We start from the raw sequence: 17,668 nt of genomic DNA on the forward strand, positions 1-17,668 counted from the left end.
GTTCACCACTGGGCACTGAACAATTACTGTACAGAGAAGATGGAAAAAACTGCAAAAGGTTAGAGTGAAACAACATGAAAAAACAGCCCCTCCTTGTGATATTTATGTTTCTGCTGCTGGCCCTGGCAGAAGTCCAGATTCCGAATGAACAAAACTCCCAGTGGCTTAGGGACTACAGTATTCAGCCCATAGCCAGGAAATGCAATAGCATGTGACAATGGGAAGAAATAAAAAAGCTTTCCAATGCTTTTGAGCTTCCAGCTCAATCAGTTTGGATCAAAACTCAGGAGCTGTTGAGATTTTGTGTGAATGAGTTCTCTATTGCTAAACAGAAACATGTGTGTTACAGTGTAAGACAGTTAAATAGTAAACAGCCTGTGCCTTTGCTTCCTCACTGATATTTCATTTTTACAGTACTAGCACTATAAACCCCCATTTCATGTACAAGGCCACTGCCCTCTCCATTCAAATACAGTGAGAAACTATTTCCCAAAACACAAAATCAGCTCCCTATTTCTCCTCCTTTCCAGGAAAGCTACTTGGTAACAGTTGTTCACTACTCAGTGTCAAATTATGGTTCTTCTACAAGATTAGAATTTAATAGAGTTGGGTAATGTTCCATGTTTATTGTCATTCAGTGATCCAGGTTAAAACTGTGCCCTTTACAACAGATTTCCTTTGGGGAACTAATATCCTGAAAACTTAATTGTTGGGAAAATAATGTCAAATTCTCTTCTTTTTGTAAACACTTTTTTTTTTTTTTTTTGTAAACACAACATAAATTAGCCACAATTGCATTATCAGGGACAAAGTGTTTCGGGGCTGCTGTAGACACTGTACAGAACAGAGATTTCACCTTCACTTTTTCTCCCAGTATATACATCATCTGCATGGCGGAGATCGTTGTCTTCACAGTCAAGTATCTTCTATCTAGAAGTCACAAGATCACTAAACATGAGACCATATCAGTGCAGTATTTTAAACCTATTTTATAATTTCACTCTCTCTTTTGCAAGTTTAGTGACAGACCAATAAAACCAGGACCTTCAAACCACAGAACACAGAGGGCAGCAGGTATCTAAGCACTCTCTTGTTGACCATTTCCATGAGCAGACAGGGCAAGGATATAAAATTCAGGTTTCTGTTTACATTTTCCTGAAAAGTATAGGATTTATAGTTTGTGAGAACATTCCAAAGAGGCCTCGCTATTTCAGTAAACTAATATTAACTGTTTCAGAGATAATTCTTTCTGTTATGGAACATTTTTTTTTTTAAATTTACAAACTCTTACCACAAAAATTCATTGAGAGAAAGTAGAATTCTGCAGCAAGATTGTCAGTGTAAGCAGAACTGAGGATTGACAGGTGGGGACTGATACATTGATCTGTGTTATCGATGAAAACAGCTAAGCGTGCCTAGGGACATGGCAGAAAGGTGGCTTCCTGCTCCCACAATTGATGGTGAATGCAACTGAAGCAGTGTTTCATGGGGGAAGTCGCCACAACAGTAAAAGCAAATGGTGTGTAATGGAGGCAACTGAGAATCTATGTCATAGTTCATTTTCCAGATGCTCTAAGGAAAAAAGCAACAATTTTCTGAGTCCTTGATCAGGTTGTATCACAAAGTTGCAGTCTAGCCCATAAAGAGGAGAGTATTTAAGAACTGGTAGGTTAAAGGGACCATGTCACTTAATTATGAGCAATACAAGGGCTTGGCATTCAGAAGTGGCTTATATTATGTTTTGGTCCTGGAGCAGAAGTGGCCTGTGAAACTCTTGCTATCTTAATGTTTAAAATATCTGCTAAAAATTACCAGAAACATGCTTGCCATCTCAGCCTCCAGCAGGAAATCCTGCACTCGATTAGCACAGATTCTGGCTGTGCCACCCTGTTTCCCCCAAGTCGGTTTAACATGCCTGAACCCCATCAATCCTAGGACCAGAGAGTGATGGGTAAAAACAAATGAGACAAACTCTTTAAATGGTCTCGCTTCTCTGGGTAGCTGGGAGCCTGCTGGAAACAGTTTCCCCAATACTGCATCCCATTGCTTTTGTTTATCTATCCTTGCTGACATTTTCTTCAATTAGGAAACAATAGCTCCGTTCCAATGTACTGAGCAGAATTACTGAAACCGAGTCACGTGACACCATGAGAGTGTGTTTTCAATTATTCACTCTGTCTTTTTTTGCCAGGCCTATGAAGAGGAACAGCCTTCTGCAGGAGTCAGGTTTGTCTGCCTCGCTGTTGTAAGTTCCTCCTTTTGAATTTTTATTTTACAATTAGGGATTTTAATTTTTTAAATTTTTTTTAACAGTAAATTCAACTTTCCAAGAGTTTCTTACTCTTTATTAGAAAACTTCCAAATCTGTAGCTCTTCCTACTGCCTGGAAATTCTAGACATCTGCAATAGTTCAGTGCTAATAGTACTGCTCAGTAATGAATCTGACAAAGATCACAAGATCTAGATTAAAATGGGATGCAAGATATCATGCTGTTAGCACTTGGTAATGGAAAACTCATCTTGTTCTTGCTAGTAAAGAAAAGTTCTGTTTTTCCTACTGTCTGGTTAACAGCAGAGCATTTGCATTCAATCTGGGAGCTACACCAAATTATTTGCATCTTGTAAATTCTCAGTTTAATATCCAATTGAAAATTTGAACCAAATGGGCAAAACTCAAATCATGTATTTCGTTTGCAGAAGACAGAGTTAGGGCTTTTTAGACTTAAAGCTGGAAAAACAAAGCTTAGGGGAAAAAAAAAGAAACAGAGAAGGAACATTTGGTTTGCATTACAAACCACAGACAACTTCCATCAGGCATGCTGGAGGTATAAGAATGGCAAGAGAAAATGACAAGCAGTGAGTGCACTGGAGGAAAAGATGAATTGTTTGGAGAACTGACTTCGAAGTAGTTGTCCATGCCACCAATACCTTGAATTAAATTCGGTGGAAGATGGCAATGAATCATAAAGCTTCTCTGGCACTTGCGATATTGGTTTTTTTTTTGTAAAATAACATTTCTGGATATATTTATTGGAAAATTTTATCGACTATGGTTTTGGTGCCTCCTGTGTTTCTGTCACTTATGCAACCCTGAATCAGCAGCTCTGCAAAGGATGTTACTTTAGTTAAGACTTGGGCTGTGATCTAAGTCTTAGAGCAAGAGCAAGTATTTAACTGAAAGTCTTCATGTCTACTGGGTTTATTTTCACCTGAGCCACTGACTTGCTTTGAGATACTAGGTAAGTCACTCAGGGTTACACTTGGTCTTTGAGCTGATGCAGCTGTGGTGGGGGTGGGGGAGGAGGAAACAGCTGATGCTGCAGGGCAAGAGAAATGTTCTCTCTGCATAAGGTAAAATTCTTGGAAGCACTGCAGTGGGGTGGGATGGCAGACTGCACCTTCCTTCGCTGTTCCAACAGGTGCTTCTGTGTGTTCCCTGCATCCTAGATGCTTAGCATAGTCAGAGGCATCTCTTGGAGCATTTATTACTGATGGCAGTGTTGCCTCTTAAGCTCAGCAGCTTCAGACAGAGCGAGAAAGGGCTCCTGCATCTCTCCATCCTTCATTCTAGCATGCCAGTCTCCAGAGAGCTGTATTTTGATCATGAAGTTATTAAGTTGTCTGCTAACCCATAGCTGTTTTTAAATTCTTTCTTTTTGGGGAAGTAAGAGTGCAGTTAATGTTTGTGCAACATTGAAATCCTTGAATGAAAAGTCTATTTCTTCTAATTTCCCCCCATAGACAAGATTGTTTAGGTCTGACTGTGCAACTCAGTCTCATTTCTGATATCCTTACTGCTAATGTCTAATAGTGATTGCCAGAATCACAGAAGGAGCAATGATCCCTGTTGCAGACTTTCAAGTGATGTGCATTCCACGCACCTTCAGCAAGTTAGCTCTGTTGCATCCTACTCCTGTACTCAGGGGAGGTACTTGCAGAAGTTCCCCTTGCCCTAGCCATTCTATTGCTTTTTTTTAATTCCACGTACTGGTCTAATGGGACCATTTTTACCTACCTTCAGACATATAGAAAAAGCAACATCAAGCTTTACAAGATTAATTTGCTAATACACTGAGAAAGCTGATCTCCATCTATGTTATACCTTTCCCCATGCCCTCTTGTCTCTGTGTCCTTACACATAGGCTTAGATGTCCTTTATTCAGCATGTGCTCTGCATCACAGGAAGGGGGCGTGGCTGCGCTGTTGGGCAGTCCTCTATCCACACCGTAGCTGCATTCAGCTATCGTTGCAAATCTTGTTATTCGTAAGAGGAGAGCCTACTCTGCAAAAAAAAAAAGAAAAAAGCAGAACATTCTGTGTACTGAAGGGAATGGAGAATGCTAGTTCAATTTGACCCTGAAAGCTTCCCTCATGCCCGCGTGGGAGAGGCTGGGAGCCCAGTGACTTTGGTTTCAATGTTCCCATCCAACAGGGTCAGACTTTCCCACAGGAGCAGAGAGGATCCCAAAGACACACAGGAGACCAGCAGAAAACACGTCAACATTCTGGAACTTGACATGTTCTATGGATACTTTCAGATTTAAATTTTGCCCTGGAATAGTGTCCTGCTAGGAAATCCGATGGGTTCCAATACTCAGGGCATGAGTTCCTGAAGAGTTAGTTAGGGATTTTGTTTTGGAAAACAGACATCAAGGAGCAGAGCAATATTAGGACTGGTATGATGGAAAATAAGTTACAGTGGAAGGCTGTAGGAGCATTACCTATCAAAAATGCCAGAGAGGACTACATAAATAAACATTCTCCTCCTCGGAAGATGAAGGGACCTCTGAAAAAGCTATGTGCAAATCTTTTTTTCCTTTACAAATCTCAACAAATTCAGATTCTTGCTGAATTGCGTATTTCTCAAGCAATTACCATATAGCTCCTTTAGACAAGTACTCAATGGCATATTGTTTATCATCTTTTTGTTTGTTTGTTTGTTTTTCCTGGTTATTTGTATATGAGAGGAAAAAAAAGTCAAATAATCCTGCAGATTTATTATAAGGCTGGCTTGGATTTATTATATGAATCTGGCTTGGTCAGAACTTGCAGGCCTGTGTTTATTGTTGTGGCTGTAAGGAGCCATTAGAAAAGCTGCTGCCTTCTATTTCTGTATCACCAGTGGCATTTCAGGCATAAAGTGCATACATAACTACCTAATTCTGCATAGAAGCAGGGTAAAAAAACCCTCAAAACAAACACAAGCACTCAGTTTAAAGCAGAATGTACAAACTTTTTCTCTCAAAAGTATACTTGAGACCTGCTATTCAAATTACATTGATTTTCAGTTTTGTGTAAAACACCTTTGATAGCATCTTTGATTTATGCAAATCCTTCAGTTTCAGTAGGTATTTTCCCTAGAATGGCAGCATACAGTATCAGTTAGGTACTGTGAAGAGAACAGAAAAGTTTGTGTAATAACTATTATAATAAAAAATTAAATGAGAAAGTCAAAGTAATTAATTTAGATTTCCTCTTGTTGTATTTTCAGCACTGACACATGCCTACAAAATATTTCTAGAAATCTTTTTCTGAGAGAAAAAGGAAACAGTTTAACAAAGCTCTCTTTGTTGTTGTAACATGCTAATTACTTTACTCATTTTACAAAAGCTACAACTTTTGCCACATTTTGATTGTATAGCATTTCTTCCATTTTCTCTTAATTTTGTATGCTGAATCATATGCCGAAACAAACCATATCTGTAATGGGACACTTTTTGTTTGATGTATTGGAGCTGTATTCCTTTATAGAGTTCAATGTCTAATCAGATATTCACATCTTAAGTGCTTCACTGGATCTCTCTGTTACTGCTAAATGCACAGTCTTAAGTGAGTTCTGGTCTGCAAAGGTAGGAGTTTTATAGCAGCCTGACATTCCTTAATCTCTCATGGCTAAAATCTACTTTTGCTAAACCACTTACAAATCGGATGTGCCAAGGAGAGAACTTAACCTTGACAATTTGATTAATCTTATTCGAATTATAGTGGTTTCATGAATCAGACTTCAGAAGGAGCTTCCTCTTTCCAAATAATGTTAGGTGGACAGAACAATGCTTTTAAAGTATCTTCCTTTTCAATTTGGGATTTCAACATGCAAATTCAGCAGAAGCCCAAACGAAGCAGCACAATAGAAGCATCAAAAACATTTATTAAAAGCACTCTGTTGTGCTTGGGGAGCACGGGAAGAGAATGAAAAGGTGAAGGAGAATTTAGTAGAGCACTGCACAGAAACAGAATTAGCAAGTCATGAGATATCACGTGGCTGTAAGCAGACTGAAAGGCTCTGTTGATTCGATTTATTCATTAGGGCTTTTCAGTAGTGTAGGTTATTAAGTGGGAGAAAGTGGCGTATATTACAACTTACTTTTTGTATTTCCTTTCCTGGAGGACATTTAGCACCATAGAAGCGGAGAAAGTTATTGAAAGTATCATGCCGCATAAATGGGAGAATGATAGGAAAAAGAGCAGCACCACCAGCTCTCTGAAGATGGATCGAAAGAGCAATGCTGGGAACAGGAAGTCAAGAAAGTTTCGCTCCATTTCAAGATCACTTATACTTTGCAATGCCAAAAACAGCGACGATGGGTCAAGTCCTGATGAGAAATGCCCTGATCCCTTTGAGTTTTCTACCAGTTGGGGTCAAGAGGATTTTGACTGCTGTCCTAGAACACAACTGCCATGCACATCAGAGACGGAAGACAGCCCACCTGATCCTCCGCCTGTGATCACCAGCATAGTCCAGTCCAAAGCTGCAGCAAATGAGAACTGCAACAACATGAGGAGCAAGTTACTCACCAAGGTAGGCAACTCGGTGCAGTATATTGTAATGTTTCCCATTGCAGTAGTTCCTGAATGGATTAATTCATATTTCTCAGGAACACAAGATTCTCCTCAGCTTTTTCAGAGCCTATGAGCCTGCGGCATTCCTGCTCTGTAGAAACAGCATGAAAATGTAATAGCGTCCCTGCTGGGCTGTTGCACTGTGCTGATTGACGTTCTGCTGAAATCAGTGACTGCTAGGCCACTCTCAGTGTATTCAGACTAGCACAGTTGGTGCTTTCTACCTGTAATGTAGTATTTAGCTCAAAACATAAAATTGTTACTATAGTAAAGTGCATTTGTAAAGTGTGATACCCTGAGAGCTCACAAGCTATGCAAGTACGAATTGTATTAACACTATGAAAGACACGGGAGATCCAGCAGGCAGATATTTTTTCTCTCTAATTCAGGAAGGAGGTAGTGATGGCTCTAAAATCACCAGATATACTGCTTTTTTCTAGAGATGTGAAACTCTTAACAGCCTCACATTACAACATTATTCTTTGACCAAGAAGTAACTATGTTAACCCCAATGATCTGAACAATTTTTCAGTCTGAGAAATCTATTTTAGATGCCGTTAGAAAGTTCCTTTTCAGTGACATATCCTAATTTTTCCATTGTCTCTACCTGTTGGTGTGATGTGTAAGAGTGACTTCACTGCAAATACACCGTGTCTTTTAATACAGTTTGTGTCCTCCAGGTACCTCCCTTATTATATGCCTTTTACTTGTGCTAAGAGTGGCGTATGTGAAATAACTGATTCTTTCTCCTGAAATATATCTTTCTTATATATTCTATTTTATTTTACATACCTTCAATAGAAATTGGCTAAAACTAGACCTCTATGTCTAAACACATAGTGGCACAGTGATGCTGAAAATCAGAACCTACCCTTAGTCCTTGAGTTTCTTGCTAATGATCACAGCATGCAGTCCAATATTGCAAAGACTGAAGCAGGACAGAGTTCTGGATGTGAGATATTTCAGCCCCTGGCAAGGCCCCAGCGTGAGGACAAAAACAAGCCAATTTTCTTTTACATTCTGACAGAAAACATAAACAAGTGACACTGACTCAAGTCCTAAAATACACTCAGTCACCTGCAAAAACATACCACCTTCTCCCTTTTGGAAGCAGTCCATATGCACTCTGCTGATTTCCTTCTGTGAGTGAAGAAGGAGCTGGCCTCTGCAGACTCCCCTCCCTTCTCTTTTAACAAAGCTGAAGCACTTTCTTAGGTGTGTCAGCTGCCACAGTCCACTTGCTTGCATACCTCCAAAATATGCAGGACTCCCACAACTATTGTGATCCATACCCATATGAAACTACTCAGTATCTTATTGCAGACTGTCAGTTTAGAGCATTTGTTTTTATAGCTGGCAAGCAGCTCAAATAGGGCTCTGGAGAACAGAGTAAGTCTCATGACTAACGCCATCGCACAGATAAAATAGAAGTGCTAAGGTTATAAATCCACACTTAGGCTGGAGTGTTATGTCACTGAATAGGACAGGTCAGGAGCCTGGATGGATGGTGACATAAAATAGTCAGCAACCTAGTGCCTTACAGCGGCATTTGGGTTGCTTAGTGCCATTGCTGACAACGGGTATATTAAATTCCCTCTCCAGAGGTCTCATAGCAACATAAACCTCTTCAGATGCTACTTGCTGATCTTCCATACCTTTCAGAGTCATGGATCAGTGAGTGATTCTAAAAAGTCTTTTCTCAGCATGCGAAATAGGATGAACTTTTATAACAGCTGCAGTGACCTTCTCCTGTACCACTGTTGCTGAGGCTTTTCCCTGTATTATGAAAGCAGTGAACTCTACTTCCATATGGCACAAGCCTGTCAGAACAATCTTCCTGTACCATGTGTCTTAGAGAGCTTAAGGTTAAAACCTCTCTCTTTAAGAAAGAAATCAACAAGCATTTTTCAAGTCCCAGTGTAAGAAACTCTCTCTCCTTCTCCTTGTGACACTTCAGAAATTCATGATGTGTGACTCAGAGCTGAAGGATCCTTTTCTTTGTTCAAGAAAATTGATTCCATTCTTCTGTGGTGTTGCTGAGAATATTCCACTATTCTTCTGCTTTCCAGTGCCTACAGCCCTAAGCATGACTCTGAAGGTACTAATAACTCCCTCAGAACTGAGCAACTCAATTTTTGCTGTCACATTGGGAGGAGAGAAGAATGTTTAAAAGTCCTGCATGATTTAATTCTCCCTGTGTGTTTCTTCTCCAGACCAAAGAGGAAACCTGGAACAGCATTATTCCAAATTCTTGTTCCTCTCTTCTGTTGAAAAACTTAAGTATCTCTCTCAGCCATACTCTGCCAATAGCATGGGATTCACTATTGCATAAATCATGAGCAAATCACACAGTGTTTCAGGACTTCTGCAAATGCATAAGAGCCACATTTTCCTGATTACAAAATCTTTAGGATCCCAAAGAATCCTATATCCCATTACTAACAGTCTGAGAAACTAGGTGCTGCTTACAACAAGGAAATGAGAGGTAAGAGGAGGATTTTTTGCAGATAGGGCTTCTATGTGTCATGACATCAATTCCTTTCACTTCAGTCTTCAATAAAAAATGTTGCTGTAGCCATTGAGGGAAGCACTGCAGCATGAGCACAACCTATATCAGACTCTAGAGAATCCCTACAGAAACACTTTATTCTTATTGCACTACCTGTAGAAAAGCCTTTGAGCTAGAACTTATATCTTATGATACACCAGAGAATTTCAGACGGCTGAAATTCTGATGATACTAGGTTTTGTTCATTCTTCTTGTCAACAAAATATGCATGGGTGCCAATAGTACTACAGTGATTGGGGGGGCACTGCAAATTGATGTAATTGCTCCTCTGTCATCTGACTCATAGTGCAGTGCTAGCACGTATGTGTGAAGGTACCTTGTATCGGATAAATTTGGCTCTTGTGAGGAGTATTGCAAAGGTTGGCCCACAGATGAAAAAAAAATTACTTGTACCTGTGCAGATATTTTTGTTTTTAACTGAAGCATCCACAGCCTGCATTTACACCACTAGTGCACCAAAAGGGCAGAGGATGGACATTGTTTAACTGTGATGCTGCCTATCACTTTTACTGTGATGACAGGGGAGCAGTATTCAGATGACAGAGGTTTCAGTTCATAACTGCATTTCCTATGCCGCTTCTTTGCAGCAGTATGTGGGGCACAGTGGCACACTCAACATGTAAAGCTGCAGGGATTGACCTTCCATTTGTATAGAAGTTGTAACAGGTGGAAGGAAATAAGGTTGAGATAAGACTTAAATAAGAGCCTATCCACAACTATTCAGCGCTTCACTACCTTCAGGGCAAAAACCTCAGTCAGTGGTATGCTCATGTGAACTGTGCAGTTACCTCAGACATTTGGATGACCAGATGGTCATTCACATCCTGCCAAGACATGGCCACTATATGTCACAGGGCCCTGTGCAACAGCCCTTAGCAGTTATATCCTCCTTTGACCTCAGCCTTCCCTACTGCCACAGATATCTCACTTCCCGGCTGGAATCCTATTTCCAGTCATTATTTTTTTTTTTTTGGTCACAGAAAAGTTGCTGCCATGACACACAGAGAATGGAAGAAAACAGGAGGTAATCTGGGAAAAGTGAAATGGAGAGGGAAGAGTGAAATTACAAAGACAGGAAAAGAGGAAATTGTTGACCATGGAATACTTTAAAGCTAGTGAAGTGAGGGGAGGAGAAAGCAACAGTCAGTAGCAGTGAAGGAATCATATCTGCAGCTAAGTGCATCACCTAACTACTCCCCACTTCCTATCAAATGCCACATGATTCCTTCTTTTCTTCTCTGCATTCTCAGCACGTTTTGTGGTTGCAACAGCAGCTTCATTCATCTACATGCTGGTCAGCAGAAAGCCAAGTAGAGATGTTCCCACTAAGAACTATCACTTCATAAACTTCCCAGCCCTCTTTCTCCTCCTGCCTCGCTGATTGTACAGGAAAGCAGCAGAAGCAAATAGTACATCACCACGCACACCCAGGCAAAGAAAAGCTGTATCAAAATCTTACAGCACATAACAACTTGTGCTTTGTGAGATAGTACTTGGGAAAGAATATCTCAGTCTGATCCATTAATCTCAACATCTTCTTCAAAGTGTCTCCTCTCATTATATACTCTAAATAGCAAAGATTTTCACCCCCCCTTCCCTAATGTACTGTCAGCAACAATGAGAGCAGATGAACAGTAGTTTAATTCATTTGGTTTCTGTATTCCATTATTTGCTCATATTGACTATTGATCATTGCATCTAGAGCACCCAGGATTACCTGAGTGCCATCTGTTCAGCCAGCTCCTGGCCCACTTAGCTTCCAAGATGAGGTGCACTTAGTCTGGTATGGACAGAGCTGGAAAGCCAGCTTGTCAGTGTATAAACAAGCAGATCTCCTTAATAGCTTGCTTCTCACAAAATCAGCAATTTTCAAGTGGTCTGAAAGGGAAAGAAAACAAAAAAAAATTATAAGCAGTGTCTGATACCTTGTACACTGACACAGCAAACACTGCGGAACATGGCCTTGCCTGGTTATGTCGTTACAAAGTCTGAAACGATGCCAGTTGTAGGGAGAATGGACAGGACTAGACAATACCAGCTCCTGTTCTTCAGAGAACAGCAGTCTCTGCTGGGTTTGAGAGCTGCTTCAAGAAGCAGTCCATTACCTCTTCCCTGCATTGCCAACACCCTGGGAAGTTACCAGCACCAACAGTTACCAGCCAGAGGGGCTGGCAGCAGGGTTGAAATAGCATCTAAAATAAACTATAAAAGGGAAGGGCTGACTCTATGAAAACATTGGATCCAAGTTGATCTGATGGCATGGCTCCACTCAGCTCTAGAAACTTCTCTATCCTCGCTTCCTTTGCTCCCTGGCCCTCTGCTTGAAGGAAGAAAAAAGCAAAAGTTCATTTTTCTCCCTTGGTCATGATCAGAATCTATATTTATTAACTTGCCTTTATGCAAACACCAGTTAGCTGGCCCTTTTGTACCAGGACAAGTGTTATGGCAACAGACTGTAATGTCTCAAACATGAGCCTATGGGCAGGACAGAAAAACCAAGCCAGGAGAGGAGACTGCATTTATTTAGACATTTATATTTTCTCCTTCCTTTTCGTACTTGTTCTTTTTCTGTCTTCCTGGCCTTCTTGCTTTTGTGACATCAGGGCCATATTATCCCCAGAGCAAGTTGGGAAAGAGGCTGTTATATTAAGACAGCATATGCTGCAAAATGTGGGCAAGGGCAAAGGCTCCCAGAAAAACATACCAAAGGCCAGATGATGGGTGGAAAGATCCAACTGTAACATCTGATGTGCTGAATCGTCTGTCTAGTGCAGAACCTGAACCCCATGTTCTGTTTCTTGCACCATACAAAGGCTTTCTAGCTTCTGCCATTTTATTAATTGCAAAGGGAATATGCTGCTGGGGAAATGAATTACATCTACTATAAATATTTTGAAAATACCAAGGTATTGGCTAGGGTATGTCAGAATCAGTGGAGTCACGTCAGTTAACGCCAGAGAGACTCCGGCCCTTTCTTTGTTAGAACTGATGCAGAAAAAAAACACTTCCTGAAGAAAATTCTCGAAGACTGTATCCCCTTAATTTTCCATTTGGAAATCCCGGACATTTCAGAGTCAGGAGGCCAGAAAAGCTAAATATTTAAATTCATGATTGTACTGTCATTAGATATTTCTCTTTGTTTTATGTTTTTAAATTTTTTTTTTAAATCAACAGTCAATCAGCTCATTGTCATATGCTTGGTTAACTGAGTCAAAGACCTTAGTTGAACTAGCCTTGTATAACACTTTACTTCATTTCAGACAATCTAACTACTGTGTCTTATGTTAAGAGTGCACAAAAGTTTTTCAGTTTTCTGCAGATGCCATGGTTACCCTTATTTCTAAACAACATCTGGAATTAGATGTTTTGAGACGAGACTCTGGGCTAGAAATGTCTAATGAGAGCATGAAGGAAAAAGAAATCTTTTAAATGGCAGATAGAAAAACATCCTCAGAAGCTTTGCATTTCACAAGACAAAAAAAGGGGAGTAGGAGGAGCGAGATGGCCTGGATGTACAAATTACTTTTCCAGAACTAAACACATGAAAAATTAATCTACTCTCACTTGTGACAAAAATGCGTTCAAGAAGGCTCTTGAGTTCCACCTTTGATTTTTATCTTTCAGCCAAGCAGATTCAGTTTAAAGACAAATTTTGCAGACTTTCTTAATTTTGTTTTCACAGTGATAAGTGGCTACTATAATGCAGCTACAAGTTCCCCCAGAGTCTTGAAGTGCTTGGTGGCAAAGCCCCTTATAAGCAGAGAGATTTTGTTCACTGGCAGCAAATACACTTTTAAACATATGTTCTAACAACGAGTAGGCAAGATTGACCTAGAATCCACCTGCCCACACCAAACCCGCCAACCTTACTTTAGCAAATTTTCAGCATTCACTACATTCAGCACTATAAATCACCTTTCAGAATGAGCAGGACATTTTAAAAGGAGGATGATGCAAAATAAATACTGTCTTTACTCTTGGAACCATCAGCAGTATTTCTATGCATAAAATAATAAGTGAGACAGGAAATAAGGCATAATAAAGAACAAAACCCAAAGCAAATTGACTGCTGGCACATGAACTGGTCGAATGTTTGTTTTTCTAAAGAACAGCTTTTATTAATTTTCTGTCATGTTGCAATAACTTGGATGTGACTATAATGATCTATATCCATGACTCAAAAAAGTGCAGATGCTAACAACATACAGATACTTGCCACACGTCCCTACAGCCCAATAAAAACTTTTTTAAAAAAAGTAATTCACATAACTGAATTGCAGAAATGATTGACACACAGACCTCATTTGAAATGTAGCCCAACATAGTAAGATGACTACAGATTTAAACAAAAATTGTTCCCAAGATTTTTATGTGGTGTACAAAGGATTTAACCTCTACTTTCTTTCTGAATAAGTGCATGCAACTTATTGCTTTTGGAAAGAATATTTGTATCAGTTTTTATTTGGTGTCATTTCACATGTATGTTCCAATACAACCCAGAATTTCCAGCCTGGCACATGTCCCATTATACAAAATAAAACATCTTCCCCAAAGGACTTACATGGTGCTGCAATAAAAAACCTTACTGCCAAACCCACTGCACTCTGTGATGTCCTGTGAAACTGATGAGAGACAAAGGACTTTTGGACAATTAATGATGAAGATGTTTATAAACATCACAAATGTGGTGGCTGTATACTGTGAACAAGTTATTGAAAGGGCATAAGCATGACTGTGCTCTTAACAGAGATGAGCTGGGCATAGGCTGATAAGGCCTACCGTTAAGTTAAAATCAGGAACAAAATGAGGTGTGGAGAACAGTTACGCAAAGCTCTCTATGCGTGTCTGACTAGTATCTGTGAGAGGATACACAGATATTTCAAGGGAGCAGTATACAAGAGTAATAACTCCTAAGAAGAGAAATTAGCAAGCCCAAACTTGAATTCTGACTACAGAAAAAAAAAGAAAACAACTTCCTTGAAACACTAACTCTATAATACAATTATTCTCTCACAACAGCCTCACTCCATGATCTGCTGATGTCTCAAAATACTTAGGAAACTGACAATAATTTACTACCTTTAATATCGATCTTACATTTCTCATATTTTAGAACAAGCACACTACCTTATTGAAAACCTTGTGAGTTTAATGGATGCTTCATGTATGCCGAATCTGGCCTGTAATTTCTTACTGATACCTAAAACAAAGGAGTAATGCAAACAAACAGGTAGATCACATCTTTTTACTACTCAAAATTTGAAATGTCAAGACATCAGAATTCTCATCTTTATTTTGTTACCATGTTGAAGACTTCAAAGCACTTCCAGAAGATAAAAAAGAAAATAATATAGTCCTGATTTCAAGTATGTATTTCCCAAGATATTTACCTTGGGTGAAAAGTAAATATAAAAGCTCCAAAACTAATACTGGAGTTCAAACAAACTGGTTTAAAATAGAATTCTGTCCATGCTTATAAGACTTACCTATTACTCACTAGAAGCACTCTTCATGAACAAAAGCGGCTTCGTAAAAATCAGACACTCCTTATTAATGGCAGACAATCTGGAATGCAAGCCAACCCACACAGTTAACAAATCAGTCAATACAAGTATGGCCCTTAGACATTAGCTACTGAATTCAGCCTGCAGCGAGCCTAGGGCTCAAAGTTAAATACTTTATTCATTCACAGCCTTAGATTTACTCTGGCAGGTTTCAAAACAGGAGCCAGGCTTCCATAGTCAGCCTGAAAGATAATGACCTTTATTGACATTGCTGTGAATTTGAAGTTTGTGTTTGCTGTCAGTCAGGTGTGAGGAGATCCCTACTGATTTGTGGTGAAAGGGCACCTGATTCTACGCCTCAGGGCTGGATGAACTCTGCTTAGGGCCGAAATGAAGCCCTACTGATGAAGAAGGTGGTTACACAGCTTTCCTTGTGCTGTCAGAGAACTACAGATTACTGGAAATAGTTCATGCCACTCTGACCGGGGACCCAGGAGCAATACAGACAGTTGACCACTGCTGTATTTTGTGGCCTGTCCTAACATATGAAATTTGCCTCCCCTTCAGAAATCTATACCTCAGTCATACAAATCTCTCGGGAACAAGCCTGGATCCAGGATACACTGAGAGCCCTCTTCACTTTGTGGAGTATGGAGAGGCTGGCGAGGGCAGAGGAGGTGGGTTCAGCTGGGAGCAGAACGAGGGAATACTTGAATTAGGAGATTTACCAAGAAAAGGGAAAAGAAATTGTGTGCTACCTTTCCAGCTTTCCTTGTCTCTTTAGAATTAAGTGTTCACGCATTTGTGCTACAAATGTGTTGTCCTTTGTGTGCTTAGTCAGTCCATTCTTTGCTTTACTTACTCATATGACTCTAGGCACTATTTCTCTTTCTGTATGGCCATATGTTAATGATTCATCGCTATGTAAAAAATGTGCTTACAATTAGTCCTCCAGATGTAACACACAGACTACAGCTACCTCACCCAGTCTGGAGTGGACAAAGAATCTTCCACTGTTGCAGTCCTCTCTGCTCCCCTGTCCCCACTTAAGAAGTCAGCAGCAGGGGTGGAGCTTCCAGTGTTTTGTATACACTTATAATTCATTCAGACCTCTTCTGTTTTCCAGAGTATTTCCTTTTCTGGCACATGTTTATTTTCCTCCCTGTCTTTTCTTACAATAGTTAGCATAGGCAAAGCTTATCCAGTTACTATGAAAAGTCTATTATGTGCTCTCTTCCCCTCTATGCAAAGGGACACTATTCTAATACTTCCCTCTTGTAGCCAGAAGCCACTGAAGTCCTAAGGAAAACAACTTATTTTAAACACTGACTATAATACAATTATTCTTTCACAACTGCACACTGTTAAAGGCCTATTCCTGTTCTACTTGGAGGCAATCTGGTTCTAAGAACATTTTCTGCATTTTTTAAAAAAGCTCAAGATAACTGTAAGTAACTTTTAACATCCTTGGTGTATTTTCTTTCATGCAACCTGTCATCTTCTGAATCAGGACAGCTGCATCTGCAGGCTGTGTACAACCACAGGGAACAGCAGCTCAGGAATCAAGCTCGCTAGGACTCCGAACTGTGCTTCTCTCTGGAAAGGGTTCATAGGCAGCCACGTGCCTGCTGGTGTTGCAGCAAACAGGTACAGTACACGTGGGGTTATCCAGCTTTTTAGGGAGACATTTTTCTGCACAGGTTTTGCATGACCAGCTTTCTGTGACAAACTATGCCTTGAAGCTCAGTTTCAAAAAAAGGCAGTGATGTTTGGGAATAATTTCTTACAATGATTCCAGTTACAGAATCATCGAATAATTTGGGTTGGAAGGGACCTTTAAAGATCCGCTGGTCCAACCTCCCTGCAAGGAGCCAAGACATCTTCAACCAGATCAGGTTGCTCAGAGCCCTGTCCAACCTGGCCTTTGGTCAGCGATCTAACGCTTCTCAATTACACTAAGAAATAAAACCTAGAAGAATGAAAGATTGTACATAACATCAAGTTTTCAAATAGTGTTTTCCTACTTGTCCTATTAAAGCGCAATGTAGAATGTCACCAGCTTAGCAAGGACACAGAAAGCAATATGAGACAAAGTTCCTGAAAGGGAGTAAAGCATATAGTCTCCGATCAAATTGCAAATACAAGGCGATGAGAAAAGAGGAATATTTTGCCTGGCTGGGACTACTCTATGCTGTCATCTTAGCCTGGATGTAAGCTGTATGTGGAAAGGCAGCCACTGATCACTAGGACTGAGCAGAAGAGAGCAGCAACAAGAAAAAATCCTAGAAGGGGATGGCATGCGTCACACATCAAGACATCTCAAGGCAGCTCTGTTCAAACCAAAGGGAGGATTTGCACCCAGCTCCTGAGTTAGCGAGACTTTTAGCAGAATAGAGCCATATTGTTTGTAAAATGATATGCAAGCATGTTCCTTTTTTCTTTTTTCAAGGGGTGGTCGTCTGAGCCCAGGGGATGAACTGTTAACACTAAATGGACAATCACTTAAATATCTGTCCAGCAAGGAGACTGAATCTCTTATTCACCCAACAACACGGCTGATGAACATCATCATGGCTAGCAAAGTAAGCAGGAAAGTTGTGGTCCCCTCCCACAGCAGTGGGGTGATTTGAGAATATTTACTTGAGAAAGAAGGGGAATTTGTGCATCAGACATTTGAAGAACATCATTTTGCTCTTCCTGACAAAACCCCAAACCTCTCGTGGTCACGCTCTGGTGACTTTCAGCATAGCTTTTT

The 17,668-nt window shown here is 40.1% G+C and overlaps 1 protein-coding gene across 2 annotated transcripts in view; it reads left to right on the top strand.

Annotated features, from left to right (window-relative positions):
* Nucleotides 1-2,195: 2,195 nt before the first annotated feature.
* IL16 (interleukin 16) overlaps nt 2,196-17,668 on the top strand; it is a 36,612-nt gene continuing 21,139 nt past the window's right edge. For both annotated transcript variants that reach the window (XM_086757626.1, XM_086757627.1), the window contains exons 1-4: nt 2,196-2,245; nt 6,388-6,799; nt 16,424-16,560; nt 17,363-17,495. In XM_086757626.1, the coding sequence (XP_086613752.1) occupies nt 2,196-2,245; nt 6,388-6,799; nt 16,424-16,560; nt 17,363-17,495 (732 nt within the window). The remainder of the gene's footprint in view (nt 2,246-6,387; nt 6,800-16,423; nt 16,561-17,362; nt 17,496-17,668) is intronic.

The sequence above is a fragment of the Chlamydotis macqueenii genome, chromosome 12 (genome assembly GCF_036417535.1).
Source record: "Chlamydotis macqueenii isolate bChlMac1 chromosome 12, bChlMac1.mat, whole genome shotgun sequence".
Classification (NCBI taxonomy): Eukaryota; Metazoa; Chordata; class Aves; order Otidiformes; family Otididae; genus Chlamydotis; species Chlamydotis macqueenii.